Consider the following 25,230-nt stretch of genomic DNA (forward strand, 5'->3'; position numbering starts at 1 on the left):
AGAAATACACAGCAAGAGCCACAGAGTCTCCAAGCCAAAGGAATGTAAACCTTAGTAAGTCCCAAGACAGAAAGGAAAGCTTAGGTTGAAAAAATAAAATACTAGTGTGATCTCTTTAGATTAGTGTGAAAATGGACTTTGAAGCCACATTTCACTCTGTGAAGAAAGGAGCTTTATATAAATAGTAATAACAGCATTAACTTGTCAAAACTATTGCAAAGACTGTTCAAGATTTTCTTCCACATATCCGGATAAGAAAAAACTAATTAGGATTCCATAGATTATTATTTTAACCTTAATTACCTACCGTGGTATCTCTGTGTCTTTCTGAAGATTGAAGTCAACCATAAAGGAGGGATGAACAGATTGCTGAAAAGGATAAATTACTGAATGTTTCAATATTTAACTCCACTTTGACATTTTTCTACAATTCTTATCAGATTCCTTTCTTTTTCAATTTAGGTGGGCAAGTGGGCCACATTGTGATACCAGTGCACTTTAAAACCCTAGCTGCAATTTACTCAAATATTCCAAAACTATATTCATATACTTGTGAGAAGTCTCACTGATTTCAGTGAAACACACTTTAAATAAAGGCTGCAATTCCTAAGCACATTTACCTGGAAGTGACAAATAAACAAAAATTCTAGAGTATGTTGATGTTCTCCCCAAGTCTGAAAAACAAGATTTCTCTGGGCATTATCTTCTTTCATTTTTGAATGGACGAATGGCTATCATGGACAATTTTATTCTGATAGGTCATGTACCAAGCAGTCTATTCACGGGTCAGTCTGAGTTCTTTAACTAGATAAGGGCATAAGACACCCTCAACAGCATTTCTGTGGGAACCATACTGCAAAAAGAAACTCTTGCTTTTGTATTGTGGCAAATATTTCAGCACAGCGGATGGGATCCACTGCTGTCTCTCCACTGAACTGATGGAAGGCATGTCAGCAAAACAGAGATTTAGGCAATTTCCAATTATTCCCCTCCCTTCCGCTACCTACCTATGCTTCCCTAAATCTGTTCTGAAGGGCTGGGGGGATCCTCCAAAGAAGATTTTTTAGTTTGGGGATCACTGAAAATTTTCTCCATTCCTCTCCTGCTAACAGATGATGAGCATAACATTGGTAATACTCAATCATATATATATTTAGGTACATAAATTTTACATGCAAATAGAAGTTAGACTTGAGTATAAAACACATCTTTTTACATAAAGCTATGCCAAATAGTATCACATGGTCCTAACAAAACCAAATGTAGGACCAAACTTTAGCTACTATGATTGTGTATGAATATGCATTAAGCTGAAAGGAAGCAATAGATTGTGTTTGAGCATAACACGGGACGCGGGTGGTGCTGTGGGTAAAAGCCTCAGCGCCTAGGGCTTGCCGATCGAAAGGTCGGCGGTTCGAATCCCCGCGGCGGGGTGCGCTCCCGTTGCTCGGTCCCAGCGCCTGCCAACCTAGCAGTTCGAAAGGACCCCCGGGTGCAAGTAGATAAATAGGGACCGCTTACTGGCGGGAAGGTAAACGGCGTTTCCGTGTGCGGCTCTGGCTCGCCAGAGCAGCGATGTCACGCTGGCCACGTGACCCGGAAGTGTCTCCGGACAGCGCTGGCCCCCGGCCTCTTGAGTGAGATGGGCGCACAACCCTAGAGTCTGTCAAGACTGGCCCATATGGGCAGGGGTACCTTTACCTTTACCTTTATGCATTAAGCTGAAAGGAAGCAATAGATTGTGTTTGAGCATAACACCAAGCCACAGTTCGTTAAAACCAGTTTGTTTACCAAGCCATGCACTTTGTTCACAATTGATACAATGGATTGTTTTGTGTAATGCTGGTTTGTTGCCCACTCTGCTGCCTCTGCAGTGGCCAAGGAATGGCATGGCCTTCACATTACTGGTTCTCTTACTACTACCTAGCTACAAAAATGGGGCAGGAACATACTTGTTACACCTCATGCCAAACACAAGCCATAAACTTTTCCTCTCTTCCCCAATTCTTCAGAATGCCCTACACATTTCTAAATCCTTCCCTCTCAACCCTCCTGAATAAAATAATTTCTTGCTGCAAGACATCTCCCTGCAGTTCCATGGCCATTTCTTTGAAATTTGTTAGCCACCCCAAAATATGACTGATGATAATGGAAGGGATGCATATACTACTCCAGTGGATACTCAATCATCCCACACCAGCTCTGAAAGAACTACTCACCCAGCTTTACCAATCACCCAGTAAACACAAAAGACTCTTGCCCAACTTCTGCCTCGAGAGACCCTCTTAGCTGTGAATGAAACACCAAACTTCCCAACCATAAGCAGTGTAAGATGGACTCTTTCCACAGACATGAACATACCCCAAACTACCAACCTCTGTTTCATACCTGAACATATTTGAAGTCAGCTCCCAACTTTCTAAAAATCAATTCCTGGCTCAGACTTCTGCCAGACCTATCTATGGGGCCAAGGTCTGCATTATGTCAAGTTTCTTACCTGTAATTAGAGCTCTGGATGGTGGTTGCTTTTCTTCTTTTCCTATCTTGGAACCTAAGGAAGGTGGTGAACCAGTCCTTAAAAGACTGTAGGAAATACACAGGCAATTCATCAGCCCTCTTGGTTCCATTGCACAGTTCCTCTGAGGCATCTGACAGCACATTCAGGCTGATATAGCAGTTGTTTCTGGTACAGTCACCATCAGCCTCTTTGTCCTCTTGATGTTTGTACATGGCTACCATGATAATGTCGCTTACTGCAGCTTTGCCAGCGAAGATGCCTCTCCAGAAATTCCAGGAGCAGGAGAGAAGATCTGCCTAGCCAGCAATGGAGCAGCCTGTCTTGGCCACCAATGCTGCTGACTGCCCAGTGGCCAAGGGTGGCATCTGTATCTAGGAGTGAGGCTAGTTTATAGTAGAACAGCATAGTGCATGGTTCTACCCCAGAGTGCTTATTGTGAGTGGTGAGAATTTTAAAAAGCTTTTAAGAGTGTTCATCTTTGCACAGCACTGATAAATGCAACAACTGAACCCTTTCAAGGACATTTCTTTGGACAGCTGGCTAAGTATCACCTCAATGCAGTTCATATTCTAGAGTTCCCTTTTGCACTTTTCTTCATGTGTCAACAAAAATCCCTCTCTCTTTCTTGTCCTTTGCTTCTGTAACACCAGCTACTACTACTATTCTGCAGCAGCAGAGCTTGATATTGCTAATGCAGCTGACACACATAAACATCATCTTTCCAAGGGAATACAAAGTAACACAGAGTATTTATGTAATTTAAAAAAAAAAAACACTCTCCCCAATAATTGCTATCACACGTTGTTTACAATCTTCAAACCTTGGTACTAGTATGATTACTCTGAGTGAGCAATCATCCTTGGACTGCCTGAGTCCATGGTGATAGCATGATACTGACCAAAGGGGGACTTCAGAGAGCTAAGTACTGAAGGGTCATGAGTGTTTCCCAGAAGCAGAACTGCCAAAAGTACATAAATGGGGAAGAACAAAGGTCAGCTTCATGTACTTGCTATAGATAGGATTTTTGTGAAGCTGCATTTGTCTTTAAAATTGGGGTAAGATGCTGAGAACAAAGGAATGCTTTCAACATGTGCTCTTGCATACATGCTAGTAAAAAAATGGCATAAATTTTCTCATTGCAAAGTGGAGCTTGGTTGGCAGGCTGGAAAGGAAGAGCTTGGCATGGCATGGGTGGGGGGAACCCTAATGCTAGGCAGAGGAGGAACGAAGGAAAGAGCTGGAAAACTGCCAGTGAGATTCACTTGGCTGCATGAGCATTTTCTAACAACTCTTACCCCATGTGGGTGGCTGGGGTAGAAGGCTGGAACAAAAAGGATTAACCCAGGATAGCAAGTTTGGCTGCAATGACGAACATAGTTCAAGCAAGCAGAGAATCATGAACCAGCTTCAAACCATGGTTTCATATTCTAATATCCTGGTTGTATATAAGCCATAGTTAGGTGGCTGGGGAGGGTTTGGATGTACAAACTACAGTTAAGTTAAACAGAAAAAACTGTGGTTTAGTGTTAGGTCTGAACAAGGCCTTGTGTGAAATTGTGACTGCTATGCAGTGATGCCAAGAACTAAACTGTATCTTTAACATACTGCTGTAAGTATTCATGTCAAAAGATAAATGTTAATAAAAAAAATACAGAAGGATGATGTTTGCATATGTGCATATCTCACATTTTAGCCAATTTAGTCAAGCATTTGCTTTGTGCTTGCATCTTCACAAGAATTTCTGGCACTTTCAGATGCTGTTTATAAGTACAGGCTGAATTCTACAAGCCCGCTGAACACTCTAGACTATTTCTGAAAATCCCCCTACAGTTCAGAATTGGTTCAGGAGTGGGTAATACTTCTTATCACAGCAATCCGTGTGGTTTGGCCCTCTTAGAGCACGTCATACAATTAGTAAGAAGTTCTCAGAGTGCACTTCAACTTTTAGATGTCAAAACATCCCCTATTTTCTCATTTTTCTTTAATCAGGGTTGTTTTTTTAAAATTTTCCTCCATCAGGATCTCTTGAAGCCCTTCTTGGTCACAGAAGTATCCTAATAACTTTTATATCTGTGAGTCAAGGAAACATAGCATGTATTTCTGACTGCTAGTAGAAATTCTCCATTACCAAATCAAAAACTGATGAGGGTGGGAAAGGGTAACATGATTCCTATAGCCCAACGTTCAATTCCATGCCATTTGTTACTTAGGCTGCCTATGCCAATCTGCATTATGAGTCAATATGCTAAAAATTTTGATCCCGTTTTCGGGCTTTTCCAGCAGTTGAGAACATCCTGCACTCCATAATTTTCCAAGTGTCAGAGTTCTGTGCAGTGTGTTTTATAAATATCCATAAATATAAAAGTTAGTCAACACCAAGTACAGAGAATTTACTCAACCTATATTAACCCTAGTGTGAAATATAAGCCAGTGCACATTTATCAAATGAAAGATAAGCAATTTAAAAATAATAAACCACAACCAAAGTGCTGTCTCTATTTGCATGATATTTTCTATAGCTGAGTTTTCCCCTTCTACTTATTTAACTTGAAATAATGCTTAATGCATGGTAAAATGCAGTAGGGGGAAAAATCAGTATTTTAAAAGGTGCAAAACTCCTTAGATGAAGCAAAAAGTTTCAAGTTTTATCAGATAAAATGTATTATTTAAGATACTAAAAATGACTTGAGGGCAGATTACTGGATTATGGGAGGTATGTTAGAGCACCAAAATTCTTATGATTAGCAGTGTATCACCAGATGACACTTCTGCTTTATAAAAAATAAGCCCTAGAATATGCTCCAGATAAAGGAACCTCAAGTCCCATTTGCATCTCAGGATCCAGGAGATCTAAGAAATCCAGGCTACAGAGGTGATTACTAATTCTATGCCATGCAATGGTAACTCTATGCCATGCAATAGATTGATTTTTTGGTTTTGGAGAGAAGACCGTATGAAATGTAAGAGATAATTGCAAAGCACAACTGCCAAGAGTTAGAGCTCCCATACAATATCAGGAGACGCACAAGCACCAGAAGACACAGAACAACCATGCATCAGAGGATTGAGCACTTGTAGAGGTTTCACTCCACTGATAAATATTAACAGACTACAGGGAGAAGGGGAAGACAGCAGCAAGCACACTGGGCAAAGAACTCACACAAGAAATACCACGGTCACTACAGTCCACATAATACTACATTAAGAAATAGCTGGTCAGCTAGCTGGTCTAGTTCCAAGTGCTGGTGCAGCTGTAATCTTCTAAAGACACCAGCAGAATGGGGATGCCATACAAATCAGGGTGTGGGGGACTGCTAACAGAACAAGTGGCATAACCCAATAGTAGAGAAATATGTGGTAATGAGCCCACAGAGAGGGGAATTTACCTCTGGATATGCAGGAATCCTGTTTATCACCAGGCAACTGCAGCTTTTGAGAAAGTAGCCTTCTACGCTCAAGTTCTTTTAGTATCTACGAAGACCTAGAAACTTTATAGCATGAATATCAACAGACTAAAAAAACAAACAAGGTATTTGGTTGTTAAACTCTGCTTCTGGGAAGAAAAGGTGCTGTCTATGGAAGACAGGCAAAACTATTTTTTTTTTGCAAAGCTATAGTATCAGATTGCCCTCTGGTGGTTAGAAGCATGTGTTAATCACATTTAAAATACATGGGTTGGTCATTAACATCTACGGTAAAGGATGTGACCGAGATACCATTTTCACAAACAGGATGACGGAGGAATTTGTTCCGTATTTTTCCGATCATCCTTTCAGCTCAAAATGCAATCATACATTCCTCTGGATTTTGCAATAGTTTTGGTCCAAAAAACTTGTGCACAAAAATATGTATTTTATGTAAATAAAGTCATATTAAAAGAGGAAATGCATTCAAAAGCATTGAAATCTGTGTGTTTTGTGGGGAAGTGCATGTAAAATGCCTATCTTTTAATTTGTCCTAGAATTTCCATTACTGCCACAAAAAACACCCAACCATACATGGCTTCCAAGTTATCTCTAACCCACTGTTTAAATATTAAAAGGCTATATATCACACACTGCTAATTGTTTACAATTAAGAGGTGACATACTAAGACAGACATCAATGTACTGTTAGCTCTAGAGTGGCACATCACTCAATAACTAAACAGACGTAGCCAACATTCAAATTACATTCATTTACTCCTATCACATTATTTATGATACAGGCCAAGTAATGTCTTTGTCTATGCAAATATCAATACAGAACTAAAAGTTATCTCTCCCTTGAGTAAGAACCATGCAATGATGGAACAGAATACAAAATATCAAGCAACAAATTATCAGAAAGAAGCAATTTAATCGCAGGGAAGGAAACCAATATATTGAGCCAAATTTCCTCTGCTTGCCACCCACACAAAAAACCCATTTGCAAGAATTATAAGGAACAATGCACTATAACTGGGAAAATAAATAAAAATATAAATACGGTAAGTAAATAAAAATATAATAAATAAAAAGCAACACTCAAAAGTCCGCAAGAGTCCACCAGAAGATTTGAATACATGAGGAGAACCTGATAAACACACATTATGGGTAAAATCCAGAAACTCTCTGGGCTGTGCAATATCTAGGTTGCATGTATGATGGGGCATCCAGATTTTAAATGGTCGTGGCAGAAGAGATGCAAACTTTTTTTAGATAACACTTCCACCCTGTATAGTGTACTGTAAGTTACAAGGGGAATGACATATCATATAGCTTATATTCCTCCACAAAACTTCATACACAACCTACGAAATCTGAAATATTTCAGTCACGGAGAATGATCATACAGTTTAGACATAAAAGATTTCTTTTGTAAGCAAAATTTACTGGAGTGCAAATAGTCAACAGCAATATTTATTTGAATCATGCATTTCAAATATGCACACAGTTCCTGCGTTTTCTTTACAAACTTTTACAGTATTCAATGAAATTTATGGTCTCTTACTCAAAACCAAGCAAACACCACTGGTGCCAATTATTGAGATCTTATAAGGCTGCACCACTGAATCAAACTGAGAACGGGATAATTTTGAGGAAGCTATTCCTTATTATCAACACCTTAGCCCTATTCAGTGATGTTCCCATCATGAAATTAGCAATCATGTAGGAGGAGGTGGGGCTCTGCCCACTGGTCCTGTCTTTGTGTCTTCATCCCCAACCTCTCCCTCATTTTAAATGCATTGGGGGCAAGATTGCAAAGGGAAATCCCATCAAGCACATGCAAGCGCCGTACATAAGGGTCCCAGTTGATGGGGAAAGGCTACATGTGTTAGATGGGACACATGCTCCCTCTACAGAGATATCCTCAATGTGTTGACGTAAGGCTGCCGAGAATGTGAATGTGCAGGGGAGAGGCCAAAAGCCACATCACGCATCAACTCTTCACACAATAGTAGCTAATCCCATTACAGGAAAACAAATGAACAGGATACTGTTTCGTAAATATATTATCATCATCTACATATAACCAAATTAATTTATATTTTGTTTCTATGGTACTATTCTCTTCCTTTTTTTTGACATATTTATATGTCTGCTTTAAATTCTGCAGCCCAGACTAGAAAGTTGTTATAAAAACCAGTAAAACATACTCCCGCTGATAAAATATTTTACGCAAACAAATTCCAGGTGCTTGGCTGCTGAAATAGATTAATGAAAAACAGCTAGCTCTAAAAGCCGTTGCTTTATAGCACAGTATCAAGGTCTACGAAACCAGTGGCAGAGCTTTTCTCAAGAAGCTCTACACCATGGCTAAACATGAATTGCTGGTTTTGCAGGTGATACCTACATCAGCTCATTAGTTCTAATAAGCGTCGGCTTCATACTTGGCTTCAAAACGCGACAGCCAACCTGAAACAAAACACATTTTAAATGCTATTTTTAGAAAAGATTGAAAAGGAAAATATGAGTTGATTAACACTTTTCTCCAATCTTAATGAACAGGCCAAGCAAGAAACTTCAATGTAGAGCGAGTGAGAATGTCAAAAATAGGCCTACAATAAACAACCAATTTGTTAGGAAATGACTTACCTGTTTTAAAGGAAGCATTTTTATATGAAATATGTTGGGCTTCCATATATTAGATGGAAAAATGCACTAAATATTTTAGCAAAATAAATAAACAAAATGGTAATAGGACAGTCTGCCACAATGAAGTTTTACTCATTTTTCAGAATGAATTATTTCATCACCTGCTCCTATGTCCAATGTGAACAAATCGACTGCCCTTCATGACAAAGAGTTTCATGGGTTGCTTCACAACTTCCTTTCCCACTTTGAGTTTGTCATGTTCTAGTATTATGTGGCTAAACTCATTTTATATGGGTTTTTAATTGTTCTTAGCCATTGTGTCTATGTTGGTATATTTTGCTAATGTTTTTATAACTGGTTTTGCTAATTTTGGATGTAGCTGTTGTATTTTTAATGTCTCTGTAAATATGGGCAGTATACATATGCAATTATTGTTGTTCAGTTATTTATTTAATTCAAAATGCATCTATAAATCTCCCACCAGCTTCTGAATAACTGAAACTACTGCATGGCAGTTTATTTTTTAACTCATTTCCTGAATTCAATAAGGGTCAAGAGAAAGTATCACAAGAAAATAAACTTGGGATCACAACTGTACAGCTACTGTGTGGCATCCTCTCTGTAAGACAACAGAATAATTCAAGCCATTCCTGTACTTTGAAAGTAAGCCCCCTTCTACTGGCCCCTAATGCAGAAGATGGAAGGCCCTTGCCAGCACTGGGCAAGGATGGGAAAGACGTTCAGCTAGTGCAGAGGCAACCCTCTCCCAATCCTTAATCATGGGTAAATGATCATAATGGGAACATGGGAGCCTCCTTCAGGAAGTCCGCTCTCAAGTTTCCTCCACTAGCTTTAAAACCATGCTTAATGCTTTTGTAGCAGCATTAATCTTTTAAATTTGGTTACATCTCTTAGTATGTTTTAGATCTCTTCAATGCTGTTGATCTTTTTTATGCTGTACTACAGTTACACCTGTTATGATTGTTACTGTTTTCTTTTAATATAAACTGTAAGCTGTAAGTGTATTTTAACTGACTTTATATGTTCTTGTGTAGGTTGCCCTAGCAATTTTAAAGAAGAGCTGTACAAAAATATCTATAATTAATAAAATGACAAACTATTTCATTCTATATCACTAGTATTGATGCCATATATAAATGACAGAAGCCATTAACAAAACAAAACAAAAACCAGATACATACCACTGGGGTATCTGGACTGGAAAATGGAGAAGCACCATAGGATCTGTTCTCTTTATCAAAGGAATCATCATTGTTCTGTGATGCAAATTTCTCTTTAAGAGCTTCTGCTATTAAAGCTGCTGGATCCCACTGTGATGCAATTCTTTTTTTTGTTTTGGGTAGAGGTGTACCTCCTGGTGATCTGGAAAGAGAGCCAAAATGTTTGCAATCTTCAGTCAAAGATGCTTCTCCTACATAGTAAATGCATGCAGTACTACTTGCCACCCTCTTCAGTTCTGTGACCCTCCACAGATAGAAGGCTTTTTTTATTCCAGGAAGGCTTCTGACAATACAACCAGGAAAGAGAAAACTTTCATGTATTCCCTCTCTCCCTTTCAACCACCAAAGCCTTCACAAATCTACTTCAGAGGATCTTCAGAATAGCATGGGAAGTGGCACAAGGAGAGATGTATCTGCGAAAGTTGTTTTCTTCCCTGTTTGACAAACAGGATCAAAGCGCTGGATCAAAGTGCTTTCTGTAAGCAAAGGGTCACTTTGAAAAGAATCAATGCATTCTCATGCAAAGTAAATTCTGGGTATCTTGCTGTACACTTGACACCTGGCCTAGTATTGGGGAAGAGAGTTAAAGAACTCATTGAGTCCACTGTAGATCCTTTCCCATGAGTTCAGCTGCATGTGAGAGCATGAAGGAGGCACTTGAACTTTTCAAATAAAACTGGTAGCCAATTCTTCATCTATGTCTGGGGAGCTGACACCAAGACGTATTGAACTACATGACAAGTAGGCACCTTCACAACAGCACAACCTCGTGCAAATTTATGTGCTGTGCTGATGCATTCAGGTATCAAATTTGGTATCATGCACCTCATTCTTGATTTCAGTTCATTTTCAGATCCAGGAAAAGACTCTTTAGGGAAAAAAGGAAGCTAACCTGTTACGACTATTATTTGAATTCAACAAATTGTAGAACATATATTTTTAGCTTTTGATTTTATTGATCTTCCTTTTCAAAATAAACTGTTTTTAACTAAAAATTGATTTTTATTGGCCATCTTGATGTGATTTTTATCATCTTTGTAAACCGCTTTGAGGTTGTACAGTACTACCTTGGTTCTTGAATGCCTTGGTACTCGTACGTTTTGGCTCCCGAATGCTGAAAACCTTGAAGTAAGTGTTCTGTTTTTTCAATGTTTTTCAGAAGCGGAATGTCCGACGCAGCTTCCGCTTGAGGGCAGGAAGCTCCTGGAGCCAATTGGAAGCTGCGTCTTGGTTTTTGAACGTTTTGGAAGTCAAACAGACTTCCGGAATGGATTACCTTCGAGAACCAAGGTGCAACTGTATTTAGAGTTAAGTTGTATACACAGTTTGTTAAATAAAAATAAATACAAAATAAATACATTATATAGCAAAAAGGAGAGGTTTCAATGCCATGTCTCTGTCACCCACTCAGCACAACAGGGAAAGGAAGGAAGGTTATGAGCACCAACTTAGATTTTCAGGGGAAATAATTTTGCTAGTTCAGTGTGAGTTCTCTGCACAATTTATGTATTCACTCATCAGTCCAAGTGCATTCAAGCAGGAGTGGGTGCTGACAGCAGCTAGGCACCTGTGTATATAACACCAGTTTCAGGCACTCTTAAATAGCTTCTCAGAGGGAAGATGTTGACCGTATTTTATATTCATTATTTTATCTTCAAACGCATATTCTGCTCAACATACCTCTCAACTGCTCTTAGTTTGATCTTATTTATATCCTTCAGAACATCCATCATAGTGGGAAGAGCTTTTTTCTTCTGCCAACCTGTACTATCTGTAGTATTTCTTATCTTACTTGAAGCCCGACGTTGTTTAATAAGCTCAATGGCTGAATTATGGGAATCAAAATTAGATAGCGGTACAGCTGGACATGGTGGTGCTGGTGGAGGAACAGCAATGTGAGAACTTGGGACTGGTGTCGAAGTCACTCCTGGCTGTGGAAGAGCATTAAAGGCCATGTTTGAGGAATTCACAATGCCTGAACCTATTAAACAATTAAAGAGGTGACATTAGGGAACTTTAATGTTGATATGACAATGACATGAAGGTCCTTTGATGCACTTTTAACACTACCTGCAAAGTCTAGCAAGAGTTGTCTTCCATGAAACAACAGAAGACACCAAGGAACAAAAGCATACTACCTTGAAAGGTTCTTTTAAAAAGATTATTCAACAGACGAATCATTATACTACACTAGTTCTGGCAGATTTCAGACTTGGACCAGGGAGACCTGGATTCAGATCACTGTTCAGCCATGACAACTACTGAGTGACTCTCTCTTAACCTAGGTTTCCTCAGAAATATTGCAAGGGTAAAATGTAATATTATAAATACTGCCATGAATTCCATGGAGAAAGAATTGGATAAGAATTGGATGGTAAATAAACTATACTGGACAACCTCCCACCACTAAAGTCACTCACAGTCCTTCTTTAGTTTAAGATTTCAGACATCACTATTACACCTTTTCAAGCACATTACTATAGTTATAAGGGCTAAAAGAAAATGTTTACAAATTTATTTGTTAAAGTGTTTATAATCCTCATTTCTAAAAGGCTGAATCCTGAAGAATATAGTAACATTTTCAGCTGGTATGGTACAATGGTAAAATATGGGCAATGCACAGAGCCCCAACTTTCATTTACATAATTAATGAATATTTTACAACACACAACAGCCATGACTCCCCCTTTTTGGTTTGAACAGTAGACCTCTATACTATTTCACAATTGCTTTTGATCTTTCCCTCAATCTAGAAAGAAGTTTACCAGGCAGCATTGCAAGGGGGGGGGGGAGAATGCTGTTCCCTCCTAGGAATATATAGAAATAATTGCGAGTTCTTTGGATTCAGGCAAAATTCCCAATAACTCTCCTATCTAGTGTGCTGACTAGACTTCTATTTCTAATATATGTTATTTCATTTTCTCTTGCCTACACTACATATCTAACTTTCAAACGTATGCACACTGTGTGCAGGATAATGAACTATCAAGACAGTTTTCTATATACAGTGGTGCCCCGCAAGACGAATGCCTCGTAAGACGAAAAACTCGCTAGACGAAAGAGTTTTTCGTTTTTCGATGTGCTTCGCAAGACGAATTTCCCTATGGGCTTGCTTCGCAAGACGAAAACATCTTGAAAGTTTGTTTCCTTTTTCGTAAAACCGTTAATACCCAGCGTGCATTGCTTGAAGAGGTGCAGTTGCGACTTGAATTTCGAGGAGCAACACATAGCACGCGGTGTGGTAGCCTTTTTTGAGGTTTTTGAGGACTTTGGTGCTTTTTGAAGCTTTTCCAAAACTTCTTTTGCATCCAAGTTAAACTTTTAAAACTTTTTTGGTTTTTTTTGGATTTTGGGTTGGGGTGTTTGGAATTCAAGGACTTGGTGTTGGGGAGAGGTCTGCAAGAATCTGGGAGCTTGTGTGGTTTTTTCTGCATTTTTATGATTTTCTGTGACCATTGGGCCATGTTGTTGTTTTTTTGAAAATTTTCTGGGTTTGAATTTCTGTGTGGTGGCTGGCTGGGGGAACAGTTGGGGAGAGGTTTGCAAGAATCTGGGAGATTGTGTGGGTTTTTTCTGCATTTTTATGATTTTCTGTGACCATTGGGCCATGTTGTTGTTTTTTTGAAAATTTTCTGGGTTTGAATTTCTGTGTGGTGGCTGGCTAGGGGAACAGTTGGGGAGAGGTTTGCAAGAATCTGGGAGCTTGCGTGGGTTTTTTCTGCATTTTTATAATTTTCTGTGACCATTGGGCCATGTTGTTGTTTTTTTTGAAAATTTTCTGGGTTTGAATTTCTGTGTGGTGGCTGGCTAGGGGAACAGTTGGGGAGAGGTTTGCAAGAATCTGGGAGCTTGTGTGGGTTTTTTCTGCATTTTTATGATTTTCTGTGACCATTGGGCCATGTTGGGGTTTTTTTTGAAAATTTTCTGGGTTTGAATTTCTGTGTGGTGGCTGGCTAGGGGAACAGTTGGGGAGGGGTTTGCAACAGTTGGGGAGGGGCTGGGGGAACAGTTGGGGAGGGGTTTGCAACAGTTGGGGAGGGGTTTGCAATTTCTGTGTGGTGGGTGGGTGGCTGGGGGAACAAGTTGAGGTTTTTGAAGACTTTGGTGATTTTTAAAGCTTTTCCAAAACTTCTTTTGCAGCCATTTGAGGATTTTGAAGACTTTGGTGATTTGCAGCCATTTCGTAAGTTAAACTTTTAAAACTTTTTTTGGGGTTTTTGGATTTTGGGTTGGGGTGTTTGGAATTCAAGGACTTGGTTCTGGGTTTGATTTTCTGTGTGGTGGGTGGCTGGGTGCTTTTGAATTTTTTGGAAGTGAAGCACTGATTTTTTTTTTCTTTTTCTGAGTTTACGAAGGTAGGAGCTGTGCTGCCATGGGACCCAAGAAGACTGCTGCTGCAGAGGCCGGCGAGAGGAAGAAGGAGAAGGTGACGCTGGAAATGAAGAAGGAGATCATCCGGAAGCACGACGGTGGAATGCGTGTGACAGACCTCGCCAGGGAGTACCGCAGGAATCCATCGACCATCGGGACCATCCTGAAGATGAGGGAGAAGATCCTTGCGACGAATGCAGCCAAGGGAGTCACCAGGATCATGAAGAACTGCCCAGCTGTTCTGGAGGAGGTCGAGAAGTTGCTGCTCATCTGGTTAGAAGAGAAGCAGCGTGCAGGGGACACAGTGACTGAGGCCATCATTTGCGAGAAGGCCAAGGCCTTGCACACAAACCTCGTCCGGGAACAGCCAGGAACCTCAGGCAAGCCAGAAGTCTTCAAGGCAAGAAGAGGTTGGTTTGGCCGGTTCAAGACAAGATCTGGAATCCACAGCGTGGTCAGGCATGGAGAGGCTGCCAGTTCTGATGTTCCTGCGGCTGAAGACTTTGCAGCGGAGTTCCTGGAGGTTGTGAAGACGGAGGGCTACGTTCCACAGCAGGTCTTCAACTGCGACGAGACCGGGCTGTTTTGGAAGAGGATGCCCAAAAGGACTTTCATCACTCAGGAGGCGGCCAAGTTGCCTGGCCACAAGCCCATGAAGGACCGTCTGACCCTGCTCTTCTGTGCCAACGCAAGCGGCAACCTGAAGATCAAGCCCCTGCTGGTGTACCACTCGGAGAATCCACGGGCCTTCAAGAAACACAAGGTCGACAAGGAGCAGCTGAGTGTCATGTGGCGATCCAACAGCAAGGCTTGGGTCACACGTGTGCTGTTTGTGGACTGGGTCAATCTTGCTTTGGGCCCTGCTGTCAAACAGTACCTGCTGGACAAAGACCTGCCGCTGAAGGCTTTGCTTCTGATGGACAATGCTCCTGCTCATCCTAAAGGCCTTGAGGAGGACTTGTTGGAGGAGTTCAGCTTCATCAACATCATGTTCCTGCCGCCTAACACCACGCCACTGCTCCAGCCGATGGATCAGCAGGTCATCGCCAATTTCAAAAAACTCTACACCAAGGAGCTTTTCAGGCGATGCTTCGAGGTGACTGACTGCACCACCATCACCCTGCGGGAATTCTGGAAGGACCACTTCGACATCGTCACCTGCTTGAAGATGATCACCACGGCCTGGAACGGGATCAGCCAGAGAAATTTGAATTGCGCTTGGCGCAGCCTGTGGCCGGACTGTGTGGCACCAAGTGACTCTGATGCACCAGAGTCAACAGTGGTGCAGGACATTGTTGCCTTGGGGAGGACCATGGGACTGGAGGTCACAGAGGAGGACGTCAGCGAGCTGGTGGAGGAGCACGACCACGAGCTGACCACCCAGGAGCTGGTCGAACTGCAGGCAGAGGCTGCGCAGGAGCAGGCCTCGCTGGAAGAGGAGGAAGCAACTGAGGAACGGCTGTCCTCCAAAGAACTGAGGGACATTTGCCAGAAGTGGAAGGATGTGCAGGCTTTTGCACAGCGGCACCAGCAGCACCACCCTAACAAGCACATGATACATGACCTTGCGAACACTTTTGATATGACGGTCATGTCGCCTTACAGGGAGGTGCTGAAAAGGCGGATGAAGCAGCAGACCATGGACAGGTTCTTCAGCAAGAAGCAAAGAGTGGAAGAGGAACCTTCTTCGAGTGGTCCCCCAGAGTCTTAGAAAATGTACGGTACACTTTGTTGATTTTTAAATGTTTTTCTGTCATGTTTAGAAACTTAATTTATTGTTCCTTCAATTTTTGAACTCCTCTTTACAGTATGTGTGACTTTAAAGAGCACTTAATAAACTCTTGTTGTACCAAATTTGGCTTTGTTTGGACTTTTTTTGACCATAGGAACGCATTAATTGAATTTCAATGCATTCCTATGGGATTTCGTGCTTCGCAAGACGAAAAATTCGCTAGACGAAAAAACTCGCAGAACGAATTAATTTCGTCTTGCGAGGCACCACTGTAAATGTTGCTATGAGATGGCAGTATGACTGGACGTTATGAAGAGCAGGAGCCATGCATGGACACACGTATAAGGAATCACAAAGGCAGGCTTACATGGTTGATCATTTCCTGATCTAGGCACTGCCACAATTGCTGCAATCTGTGCACGAAGATGAGCTAATTCATTCTCAAGAGCAGAAATTTTTTTGAACGCATCTTCATTCACAACAGTTAATTTTTGCATACTTCCTTTTGTAGCAACCGGCACAACGCCTCTCCATTCATCAAATCTAAAAAATACCAATGTATAGATTTATAAGTGAACAGAGGAAACACAGAAAAAGCCAAAATTATTACTGTAAAGAGATATACAAACATATTTATCTGACGATGACAGAACTCAACATTAGGTGCTCTGCAGCACAATTCTATATATGTCTGTGTTTTATGGGCATTTCTCTGAGGTGCAGAAGAGTGCAGTTGTACTCACATCGTGTCTGTTCACTTCTTATAAGCATCTGGTTGGCCACTGAAAGAACTGGATGCTGGACCAGGTGGGCCACTGACCTGATTCAGCAGGTTCATCTTATATTCTTATGCACAATCAGAAGTCAACTTGTACAAAGTGCTTCTATTACATATTGGGCAATCTTCTTCTCTCAATAAAATCCCCCATGCCACTGTTCTTGGGGGGGGGGGGTCTCCTGACATTCAAGTGAGGCATTTCTTGGTGGGTGGGCAGAAGGAAAGGGAATGAGAAAGCCACCCTCCTCATCTTCCCTCACTCTCCATTCTCAGGATACAACCCATTACTGAGAAATATAAATGTGACTGCAAAAGCTTGGATGATTTTCTTACAAAAAAACAAATTCTGATTGTTACTGTCTCTCAAGTAAGGAAAGCAGTAGCTAAGAGACACTGAGACAATTCCATTATAAAACATACATTTATTCTAAAGACATGTCAGTTTTACTTACCTAAATCTAGAGTATGGTTCTCTTTCATTTTCTGCCATCCACAAAACATCAGCAAGAGATGGTGTAACAGAGCTACTAGAAATACTTTGCTCAGACATCAAAGAATTCAAACTCTGGATTACCTAGGGAAGCAGGGAAGAAATATTATTAAGAGTCTATAAATGTATATCAGTATTTTTTAAAGTAAAAATATCAAGCATCCACTAGTTCTAGTATTTTAATGAATTATTTCTCTGTTTAGTGAGTGGTGCAGGAGCACCTTGTTGTTCTCCTGTCCGATATCCTATCAGCTATTTGGCAAGCAGAATAACCATTTGAGAGCAAGAACAGATAAATCAGCCACCAATTAAGCCACTGTGGGTTGCCTGCCTCTGTGTGTCAATATGTGATGGGCAGAGGCTCACCGCATGGATCAAACCACAAGGGCAAAGAAAAGTGAGACATGGTGAGTATCACCTGATCTGTATGGCAAGCCACTGTACACAAATGGCAAGAAGCAGCCTCTAACATGACAACTCTTTATTGCTCTCTTTGGTAGCAATGCCATACTTCCAACCACTTTTTTACTCCTTGTCTTTATCTTTGAAAATTCTAATCATTCATTTAAGATGAAGTAAACTAGAACTGTCAACAGCAGGGTTGTACATATTGTTTCAAGAGGTTTGGAGGCACTACCACCATAACTCTTCTGAATGTCCCCAAAGCCAACACTTAGGTGGGAGAGAGCACAATTCTCTCAATTCGTTTTTCAGGAGCACAGTTACAGCACCATCTTTTAGCTGAATTGCAATGGCTAGCAGATAGTATTCAGTACTTTTTTTCCAAAGTACTACAGAATAGATGCTCTCATTGTCTCCAAAATCATTTGGCTTTGGACTCTCAAATACTTCTTTTTCATATTCATAGCATAGAAATATTTAAGATTTCCCCTTCCCTTTGTCCATTTTCCTCCTTAATTCTCAGTGCTGGATAATAATCATTTCAACCATAACACAAAATACATTTTTATTACCAATTTCCAAATCCTAAACAGCACAGTTCCAGCAGAATTCATTTAGGGATGCCTGCTGTTTGTTCCCTATATGCCACACAGAACATGATTTTAAATAATGTATTAAAACTGTATTAATCTTACACTTTGCAATAACCCCTATACCTGAAACTGAGGCCTTGGACAAGGAGTTAACGAAAGATACTTCCCCAGTCTGCGAACAAAACTTCGGGTAGATCCATACTTTTTTCTTTCCCATGCCCAGGACACCTAAGAATAAAGCAATCCTCTTCAAGTTAAATGAGATTATTTTTAAAACAGCTGTCAACCAATAAAATAACTTTTGTTGCTTTGCCATCTATATTTTAGCCAATAAAATGTATGTGCACATTACCGAAACCTTAAGACAGATGTGTTTTGCAGGAATTAAAAAAGTGTAGGCTGGTTTTCAACTTAGTAGCAGACGCAAACACTTACTGTTTGAGCAAATAAAAGAGACTGTTACTGTGCAGGATTTTAATGTAAACACCAATCATCAATTTTAATCATACTTTTAGTAAAAAAAAAGGGGGGGTTCCCCAGGAATGCTTCAGTTGGAAACTGTTTCCATAAATTGACTGACATCTGATTCAGCATGTTTATTTTACCTGCTATATTAATTTATGTATTGTATCTCTCAAAAGGTCATGGCTGGATGGTTGCTTGGGAACCTGTTGAAGCTAAATTCTTTAAAGACAGAGGTCCTCTGGTTGGGTTGAGACGACATGGGGTTGGGGGGTAAACTCCCATCCCTTGCTGGGGCGCAATAAGTGCCAGCACCTTCTGTCAAGAGTCTGGGTGTAACCCTCGACGCCTCCCTCTCTATGGAGGCGCAGGTTACAGCTACAGCAAAGGCAGCATTTTTCCATCTCCGCCATGTTAAGCAGTTGGTTCCTTATCTTTCTCGTCCTGATCTAGCCACTGTGATCCATGCGATGATCACCTCCAGGCTTGATTACTGTAATTCGCTCCATGTGGGGCTGCCCATGAAGTTGACCCAGAAACTCCAGCGGGTGCAGAATGCCGTGGCGAGACTACTTATGGGGTTTTGGCCGTGGGACCACATCCAACCAGTGCTATATCAGCTGCACTGGCTCCCGGTGGAGTACAGGGTCAGGTTTAAGGTGCTGGTTCTAACCTTTAAAGCCCTATATGACCTGGGACCCTTGTACCTACGAAACCGCCTCTCCTGGTATGCCCCACGGAGGACCTTACGGTCCGCAAACAATAACACCTTCGATGTCCCAGACCTCAAGGAGGTTAGACTGGCCTCGACCAGAGCCAGGGCCTTTTTGGCCCTGGCCCCAGTCTGGTGGAACGCTCTGTTGCAAGAGACCAGGGCCCTGCGGGACTTGACATCTTTCCGCAGGGCCTGCAAGACGGAGCTGTTCCGCCAGGCCTTTGGTTGGGGCTCAGTCTGAGCCCTCTCCTTTTACAAGACCCTGCATATAAGTGGCCTCTCTAACTCTTCTCACCGACTCATACAAATAGCTGAGCCTGGTTCCCAACCCCTATAATTATAATTTGCACGTAGCCATCTGATCTTATTTTGATTTTAATCCAATTTTAAGCTGTATTTCAGTCAATTGCTGAATTTTATGTCTTAATGTATTACATATTTTGCTGCTCGCCACCCTGAGCCCGGTTCTGGCCAGGGAAGGTGGGATATAAATAATTTTTATTATTAATTATTATTATTATTATTATTTCAGTAGTCAAAAAGTACTTGACGCGAAATAATGGGGTTGGGGTGGCGAGATTCAATAAAGCACACTGATAGTGCAATCCTGTGAATGTCTACTCAAAGGGAGGCTGTACCAAGTTCAAGGGGGTTTCCCAGGTAAGTAACACCTAGACTACTGAAATGCACTCTACATTGGGGATCCCTTAAAGACATCCAGAGATGTCTTTTAACCAGCTAGTGGCAAATTCTGCCACTGGAGTATTGATCTGCACTGTCCTAACACCTATTCTGCCTGATCTGTATTGGATGCCTATGTTAGAAGGCACAGTTAAGGTGCTAGTATTGACTTTTAAAGCTTCAAATGACCTGCAACCCTGTTATACTTCCTCCCATACCAACCAGCTACAGTGATGGGGGATAGGAACTTGTCTGTTGCAGCGTAGCACCCTGAGTATAGAATTCTCTTCTCCTGAAGGCACAGATAGCAACATCCTTGCTGGGAGTCAACAGCCAAATTAAAATACGCTTGTTTTCCTGGGCCTTTGGTTTTACTCTGCACCAGCATGTTTGACTGATGGTTGTTTTTATTAGCAATTTAAGTTTATTACTGTTTTATGTTATATGAGGCTGTGTTACATTATGTGGGAAACCACCCTGTGTTAACCGTGTGTGATGAAGGACAGTCTAGAAATTTCATTAACAAAAATAAATAGCACATGAAGTTATTAAAAGGTACAGTGTAGAACTGTAGAAGTTACAAAGAGATAACTGCTTGTGAAAAAGCATATATTTGCTAAATTTTATTACATAATCTGTCCTGTGTTACATATACTGCAACTTATGTTCATTGCTTATACTTTATTTTAAACATTTTTATGTATGCCACCAATAACTTTGGTTACAGGGTGGCATAGAAATATCATTAATCATCATCATGTATGGAAGACTCCCAAGATAGAAAAGAAAGAAAAAAGTGAAGGAAAAGGACACTGGAGAACGTTTCTGATAGCGCAGAAATGTGAAGCTAGCCATGCAGTAAAATTGCTATGAGGAAGCCAACACTTACACACTTCATAAGCACTATTAAGGAAAAAAGAAAAATGTTGATGATCTTACTGCATAGCTTCTTGAGATGGCACATAACTGTTGGAAGTGTGCTCTTGAAGAGGTGTTTGAAGGAAGATGGGATGCAATCAAATGAGCAAAGGCATTAAGACAAACTTCACACCTCTGTATAAGCTGTAAAAAGACAAATGTAATAAAAAGGCAATCTTTGCAAATCCAAGAATCTATAATCAAACCAAACATTCTAGATTCTCAGTCAGCAGGGTAGGGAATCAAACAGAAAAAAGCTAACTCTTCTTCAGAAAGAAGGCAGGATCAGGAGGGGAAAACTTCATGCCATCCCCGGGAAGGAGGAACCTTCCAGCTTTTTGGCTCTACCTTTTAAAGAAAAGCATGGTAGCTCTAGTCATGGTGGCTGTGCTCTGCCTTCACAATCAGAGGTCTATTCTACTGAATACCCCTCTGCTATTTGGTGTACTACCCTCCTGACTGAGAACAGACTCACTTTGTTCTTCAGGTCAGCAGGGAGTGGAACAGAGAGGTAAACTCACATTATATAGATCAATCAGATTATAGAGGGTGGTTTATGCCTCTCTTCCGTGCTATTTATTATAGTCTTTTTTTTTTGTTAAGGAAATTGTTGGACTCCTAATTCTTGTCCCTTATGATGTTCTTCTTTACTACTATGTTATTGGTGATAAATGCAGTTCTAAGCACTTTCAGTGCTGAAATCAAGTCTGAAACTGCAAGACTCCTCCTCTCCAAGAAGGACATACAAGTTTCTCTCTCAATCATTCAGCCGTCTTCCTGCTCTACTCCTCCACACTCATCAGAAGAACACTTCATGGTGAATCCAACATTCCAATTTCTTTCCAAGTTGAAACTACCATAACTGCAGCTCCCAGCAAGTAATAAAATGACAGGAGTAACCCACCTACAACTTTTGCTAAAACAAAATTACTAATGAACCAGACATTATTATGTCTGTAATCTGCCACTTTCAATAACATCAAGTCAGATATAACTATATAAATGCTAGAATTCAAATGTTAGGTTATTATGGTGTAAGGAAGCATTTAACCTACCTTTAAATGAAATGTGCATACTCAGGTTCTTATGGTGCTGAGGAGAAAGCACTCACTTCTGCTTTCATTATCAAATACTACCTAGCACGGGAGCAATTGTTTTTATGGAAGGTACTACTATCAAGTATGAAATCAACAAGACATCTAGCATCTAAGATCAATGCAACTGTGCTGACAGTTGCCACTGTCCTCAACTCCAAAGGAAGACTCTCATCCTCTCATCATGTTCCCTAGACGCTGATGGTAAGCATACAGAATGGAGTCATGAAACACTGTGAAAATTGTATAGCTCTAACTCTGTTTTAATACAAAACTTCCATAAAACATCCCCACTCCTGAGCTTGTCAATAATATTTGCTTACCAATTCTGGTGGCACGCCATAATATTCCAGCAGTTGTCTTAAGAGATTCAGTACAAGAGACATAGTACAAAGCACTTGAATTAACTCAAGTGCCAGTTAAAAATTACTGTTGCACTTGCCAGAGGGGCTCAGCAAATATTTGCTACAGCTGCAAAGAGAAGAGTTTATTTCATAATTAGGGTAAAACTACAAACTCAGTTTACTTATACATCCACATGAAATATTTATAAATGCAATGTAAAAGCACAATTAGTTAAAAGAGTAATAAGGAAGGATTATTATAAATTATTAGAAATAATAATTGAATCATTGAATTGTAAAGTACTTCCCCCAAACTCAAGCTCGATCCATAGAATGTGTTTCCAGAAGCAGTATTAATATTCAAAAGGGACACACCTCTCACACACAACTAAAAAACATTGCCACACTTTTACAGCCAAGAGAATGAACCACAATTTCTCAAAAAAAAAAACCCTTAACTCAAGAGGCAGCTGATGTTTAACACAACCACCATTTCACCAACACCTCAAACTGAGAATTGTAGAGTTGGAAGGGTCTCCCAGGGTCGTCTAGTCCAACACTCTGCAACGCAGCAACCTCAACCCGCGCTCCCCGATCCAATCCGAAACCAACCTGGACCCGGTTCAGCTTTGCAAATGTGCGAGCAGTTTTATTTCCGCGCCATTCGGAGGGTCACGTTTCTACGTAAGAAAGGGACGGTCGTGCGTTTAGAGACGGAAGGAAACGACTTTTTGTAAACAGATCTGGAAATATGATTAAACCGTGATATAAAAATATTGAAAACAAAAAAGGTATTAGCTGAATGAGAAACTGTTACCAGGACAAACTCTGCAGCTTTTGCAGAGACCTCACCAATGTGACAGGAAGAAGGGAGAGCGGGCGAGAGGTCTCAAGCAGAGGAATCCCTTTTCCTCGCTCGTTCATTGCAGCAGCTGAGGGGTCAGGAAGGGGAGTTTTACCATTCGGTGAGGAGGCTGTTGGTGGCGGGTTGCTTTTTAATTTTATTTTTTTGCATCCCGTCGTTTGTCTCTCGACAGGCCCGCTTCCTATCGGCCGGGGAGGGAGCTAGCCCACAACTCGCGTGGAGAGCCAACCCCGCCCCAACGGTCCTCTTCAGCCGTTGAAGGGCTGCTTTCATACGACTTTCCCAAACCGTCGGCTAAAGCAGGACGCTGAACGAAGCCCGCCCCGCAGCAGGAGCGCACCGCGCGGAGACCGAAGCAGCTGCCGGAGGGGAAACTCACCCGCCACCGCGAGACTTCTCTCTCTCACACACTCGCGCGCGCCGACGCCGAAGCGAGAGATGAGCGGAAAGACGCCGAGCGCGAGACAAGGACTCAGCGCAATCAAACCTTGGCACTCCCTCTCTCGATTGGGTGAGCGGGAAGAGGCGTGGCTTCGCTCTGCAGCCAATCCCGCAGCGCTAAGGCGCCGTTTCTGGAAAGGGTGTGGTTTGCCGCGGCGCAGAGCCCAACCATAGGAGAGACGCTTTCGGACCTCGGGGGATGATGGGAAGCGGCAGCGCGCTCTAATAAGTGGGTGGCAGAATCCCCAAGGTGCTATTGCGTCCGCTGTGTGCAGGAGACAGTGCCTTATACTGTATATGTTAAACATACGTCAGCGAGGGGTTGTGGTTTTAGTTGCACTTCTAGCTGCTTTTATGGGAGATAGCACACAAGACAAAAGCCATAATCACCTAATATTTAATCAAGTACCTATTGAAGCTAATGAAAACTTAACAACCGTTGCCATCCCTACCATAATTATATTTATTTATATCCCGCCTTTCCCTTTGACAGCGACTCAAGGCAGCTTAGGTGAGCTAATTTCCACACAAAGCTGCCATGGCAGCCCCTCAGCCATTCCTCCAGAGGTCCACTAGCCTATTGGAGAACGAAGTTGTGTGCCACGAATCTTTTTTTGTGCACCGCCCTAAGCCAACAGGGGTCTCAAAGCTCCACATGGGTGCATTGGAGGATACTATGCCATCACCAGGGCTGAAGATTCAAGTTCCGCTTCTCTACATGGAATGGGGGAAGCGGTGCTTTGCTCAGGAAGCGGAATGTTTAGGACCTGCCTTGATAACCACCACTCTGCAGATGAAGTCTCAAAACTGCTAAACCCTAGGGAATAGTGTATACTATACTACAAATCAATTGTTTCCTGATGGCTATGCAAAGATCTAAAACAGGAGTGCAATTATGCACATGCTAATGAACAGTATTACTAGATTTCACCTTCCTAAATCTGATTTATTTTTTGTGCAAAGGAAAATTCCAGGTTTCAACTTGCTTCATTTTCAAATTTAGTCTTGATTATTGCTATAAATCCCCTTCCCACAATATGATCCTGCTTAAAGTGTATGAGCTCCCCCCACTAAACTGTGTTGCTTGTTGTAAAGATTCCAGGTGTGCTTTCTCTCCCAAGTTGCAGCCTTTTTCTCTGCTTGCAAATAGATACAGTGGTACCTCTTGTTACGTACTTAATTCGTTCCGGAGGTCCGTTCTTAACCTGAAGCTCCGCTTTAGCTAATGGGCCTCCCGCTGCTGTGCCGCCGGAGCACGATTTCTGTTCTCATCCTGAAGCAAAGTTCTTAACCTGAAGCACTATTTCTGGGTTAGCAGAGTCTGTAACCTGAAGCGTATGTAACCTGAAGTGTATGTAACCCAAGGTACCACTGTACGATATTGTTTCAAGAAAGGAATGCCTTCAGGTTTACCTTAGTGCTTAACCACTACTGGCACTGTGATTGTTCCATAGTCCAAGAAACAAGCTTCTCATCTGGTTCAGAAAAATCTGGTTTCCAAATTGAGATTGTGTCTGTGGTCGCTCCGA

At 41.4% G+C, this 25,230-nt stretch overlaps 1 protein-coding gene across 5 annotated transcripts; it reads right to left on the reverse strand.

The window, feature by feature from the left end:
• Window positions 1-3,282: 3,282 nt before the first annotated feature.
• On the reverse strand, window positions 3,283-23,756 carry MTFR2 (mitochondrial fission regulator 2). Of its 5 annotated transcripts, XM_053381997.1 has the most exons (10): window positions 23,213-23,228; window positions 23,008-23,075; window positions 22,375-22,522; window positions 20,979-21,101; window positions 18,305-18,409; window positions 17,149-17,270; window positions 16,286-16,461; window positions 11,496-11,796; window positions 9,777-9,957; window positions 3,283-8,394 (listed from the first exon to the last, which is right to left on the reverse strand). In XM_053381997.1, exons 3-10 carry the CDS (start codon window positions 22,435-22,437, stop codon window positions 8,329-8,331), a joined length of 1,137 nt encoding a protein of 378 aa, XP_053237972.1. In that variant the 5' UTR covers window positions 22,438-22,522; window positions 23,008-23,075; window positions 23,213-23,228; the 3' UTR covers window positions 3,283-8,328. The 5 variants fall into 5 exon arrangements, with proteins under 5 accessions (XP_053237972.1, XP_053237973.1, XP_053237969.1 ...); XM_053381998.1 differs by lacking the exons at window positions 23,008-23,075; window positions 23,213-23,228 and adding an exon at window positions 23,640-23,756; XM_053381994.1 differs by lacking the exons at window positions 23,008-23,075; window positions 23,213-23,228 and adding an exon at window positions 23,355-23,530.
• Window positions 23,757-25,230: the final 1,474 nt, after the last annotated feature.

The sequence above is a fragment of the Podarcis raffonei genome, chromosome 3, assembly GCF_027172205.1.
Source record: "Podarcis raffonei isolate rPodRaf1 chromosome 3, rPodRaf1.pri, whole genome shotgun sequence".
Lineage (NCBI taxonomy): Eukaryota > Metazoa > Chordata > Lepidosauria > Squamata > Lacertidae > Podarcis > Podarcis raffonei.